This window comes from Salvia splendens, chromosome 16 (assembly GCF_004379255.2).
Source record: "Salvia splendens isolate huo1 chromosome 16, SspV2, whole genome shotgun sequence".
Classification (NCBI taxonomy): Eukaryota; Viridiplantae; Streptophyta; class Magnoliopsida; order Lamiales; family Lamiaceae; genus Salvia; species Salvia splendens.
The window spans coordinates 9,067,719-9,070,567 of record NC_056047.1 but is presented as its reverse complement, the minus strand read 5'-3'; the positions used below and the strand labels follow the sequence as shown (position 1 = coordinate 9,070,567).

The 2,849-nt window shown below is 34.0% G+C and overlaps 1 protein-coding gene across 1 annotated transcript; it reads right to left on the bottom strand.

The window, feature by feature from the left end:
- Positions 1-772: 772 nt before the first annotated feature.
- On the bottom strand, positions 773-1,231 carry LOC121770145. The gene has a single exon (XM_042166936.1). The coding sequence runs from the start codon at positions 1,229-1,231 to the stop codon at positions 773-775; it is 459 nt and encodes a 152-aa protein (XP_042022870.1).
- Between the last annotated feature and the right edge of the window lie 1,618 nt (positions 1,232-2,849).

The following is a 2,849-nucleotide window of genomic DNA, read 5'->3' as shown; positions in this document are numbered from 1 at the left end:
CAAAATGGCAAAATGAAACTCTTTTTCGTGGACGGAGAAATTATTTATATTTTATGGAGTTATTTGTTATTTTAATGTTATTTACGAAAAAATAAATATGAAATTGGATAACAATAAAAAAGTTAAATTGTGGTCGGAGTTGAAGTTTGATTTGGAGTATGAGTTATTGGAGTTAGGCCCTAACGCAAAATTGACAGAGTTGTGATCTGATTATCGACTGATTCGCAATGGTGGAACTACATGAAGGCTACAAGAAGCTTTTTTTTTATAGGAGTATTTTTCTTTTATAAATTATCTAAATTTATCCAAAATAAATCATTATGCAAAATCCTTATTAATGGTCTAAATTATTCCAAAACAGTTTTTAAATAAATATAAACGCTATTTGCTGATTCGTGGTTTAGATGACCAATGATACTATCATCATACTGTCTGAGTTGAAATTATACTTTACAAATAAGCTTAGTAATATAAATAAAAATAAAAAATAAAAATACGAGGAGTGCAAACCGATTCCCTGTCATCTCACATTTCTATAGCAGCAATAAAAAGGAATAACTTTTTATTTGTCTCCCAATTCTACATCTATAAATTTATTCTAATCTAAATAAAAGAAAAAGGGGAACGTATCCAATTCTAGCAAAGAGAGGGGACCATTACGAAAACCGCATCCAATGTTTTCTTTCCCCAAACCCCCCATCTTCCTACTTAATAACATTTTCACCCCTATATTCCCCACTAAGTCCACCCTCCCCCCTAAAAAAATAAAAATCTACATAAATAGCTCCGACTGCATAATCGTGTAGTAGTCGGCCGCCACGTCGTCAAATTCCCAGAGCCCATTATCGAAGAAATTAACCGAAATGCTATTTTCCTCAGATTTAATAATTCCGAAATCATCATCATTATTAGTATTAAATTCCTCGGAAGAGTAATTCGGAATCCCTAGCTCGTCGTCGGAGGCTTCTAGAAGGTGCCTCATGATCGACTTCACGCCGTCGTCTTCCTCGGCGGCCTCCGTGGCAGGCGGCGGGGAGTCGAAATCGAGGGAGAGCTCTTGCTCCAGGGTGGTGAATATGACGGATAAGTCATGATTTTGTTGATCTAGGGTTTCCTCTTCTTCGTCGAGGAGAGAGAGAATGGTGTTGTAGGGTTTGTGGCGCTTGGAATTTGATTCCTCGAAATTGGGGGTTTCTGTGAGGCGTTTGGAATTGGACGGAGCTTCTGCCATTGGGAATTAGAGAGAGAGAGAGAGGGAGAGGAGATGAGGAGAGAGAATGGGGGTTGAATGGTTTATATAGAAGTGGGGAGTCCGGCAATTAGTCAAATGAGTGAGGTCTGTTAAATTTGTAAATACGAATAATTAAAATGTAGTACGTGTGTGTTATGTGTGTGAGTGGATTTTGATTTAGGAGATATATAAATTAAATGTAAAAAAATTAGGGTTTGGCATTAGTGAGAGTGAAGGCCACTTCTGTTTTTTTAGTCGGCAATTCTAAGAACACACATAAGTCTATTGGGAGCATCAGCAACGGCCATCGGCGGGGCCGTCACGTCAGGACGGATGGTCAAGGCAAGCCCACATTGCGACTCGCTGGGTGGGCGTCGTGATTAACCAAGAATTCATACAGCTGCTTAGGGTTAGGGATGAGCAAAATATCTAGAATCCTAACTAGATTGAAATTTTAATATCTAAAGTAACCCGAAATATATTTACATATATACATAATAAAAATTTATTATAATCATAAGCCTAACAAATATAAAACCTTTGTAACAATTCTAGTGAAATTTGGTATATTAGACTTTCGGATTTCGGCATTGAATTTTCAAATTTTCGGATTTTTGGTATTGGATTTTTATGCAATTCTGAATTTTTTAGATCGGATTGGATTTTATAGTTTGGATTTTAGATTTTTGAACGATTCGAATTGGAATAGATTCATTTTCCATAAAACTTTAGATTTTCAGTTTTGATGGAATTGGACATATCCAAATGCTGACTTGAGCGCGAGACCACAATCCAAACAATCTATCACTTGAGATGAACAATCATTGTTTGTAATGCCTACTCTTCTCTATAGGTTTTTCATGACTTGTTGTCTCCCAAGCTCTTGAAAATTTCTAACCTTTTGAAAAAATTTGTTGATTCATTTCTATGTCTTTGTTAGTTCTCTTTCTTTTAATATTAATATAAAAATTGTAACAAATGCACTTTTTTTTATGGTTTGTTAATTTTTATAAGTAAAAATTAATTTTAACTAGTAAAATGTAGCATAGTAATATCGAAGCAGCAATTAGCTTCTTGAATATAATGGATGAGTAGTACTGTTGGGTTAATTTAATTATAAATGAATGGCCATGATGAGTTGATAAATGAGTCTAGTCTCCATCAACAGTTAGTACCACCACACACCTTTTGTGTTATTATTGTTTTCACCTATTTCAGGGAAAAATAAATTTTGCTTGAGCTCTACTTTTATATTTCTACCAATTCACTTCCATCTACTTTTGTCTTATTAGAAATGTGAGCGCTCATATTTATTTATTTCCTTTCTATAATTTACACCCTACATGATATTACACCAGTAGTGAGTGCTTGAACAAAGTCACAAAAATACTTGGAAATTTTAGTTTAAAAAAATATACTCCTACTATGTAACGTTTTCCGAAGTTTAAACTTTAAATCATATATAAATATTCAAAGATTGCAAGTCACAAGAGAAGCATGATATGTGCATGATTATAATTAAGTGGGGGAGTATTCGCAGGTTGAAATATTTCTATATAAATTTAATAGTTTTATATGTTAGTTATTAGGTATAGCTGCTAGAGTGATTTTATAAGTC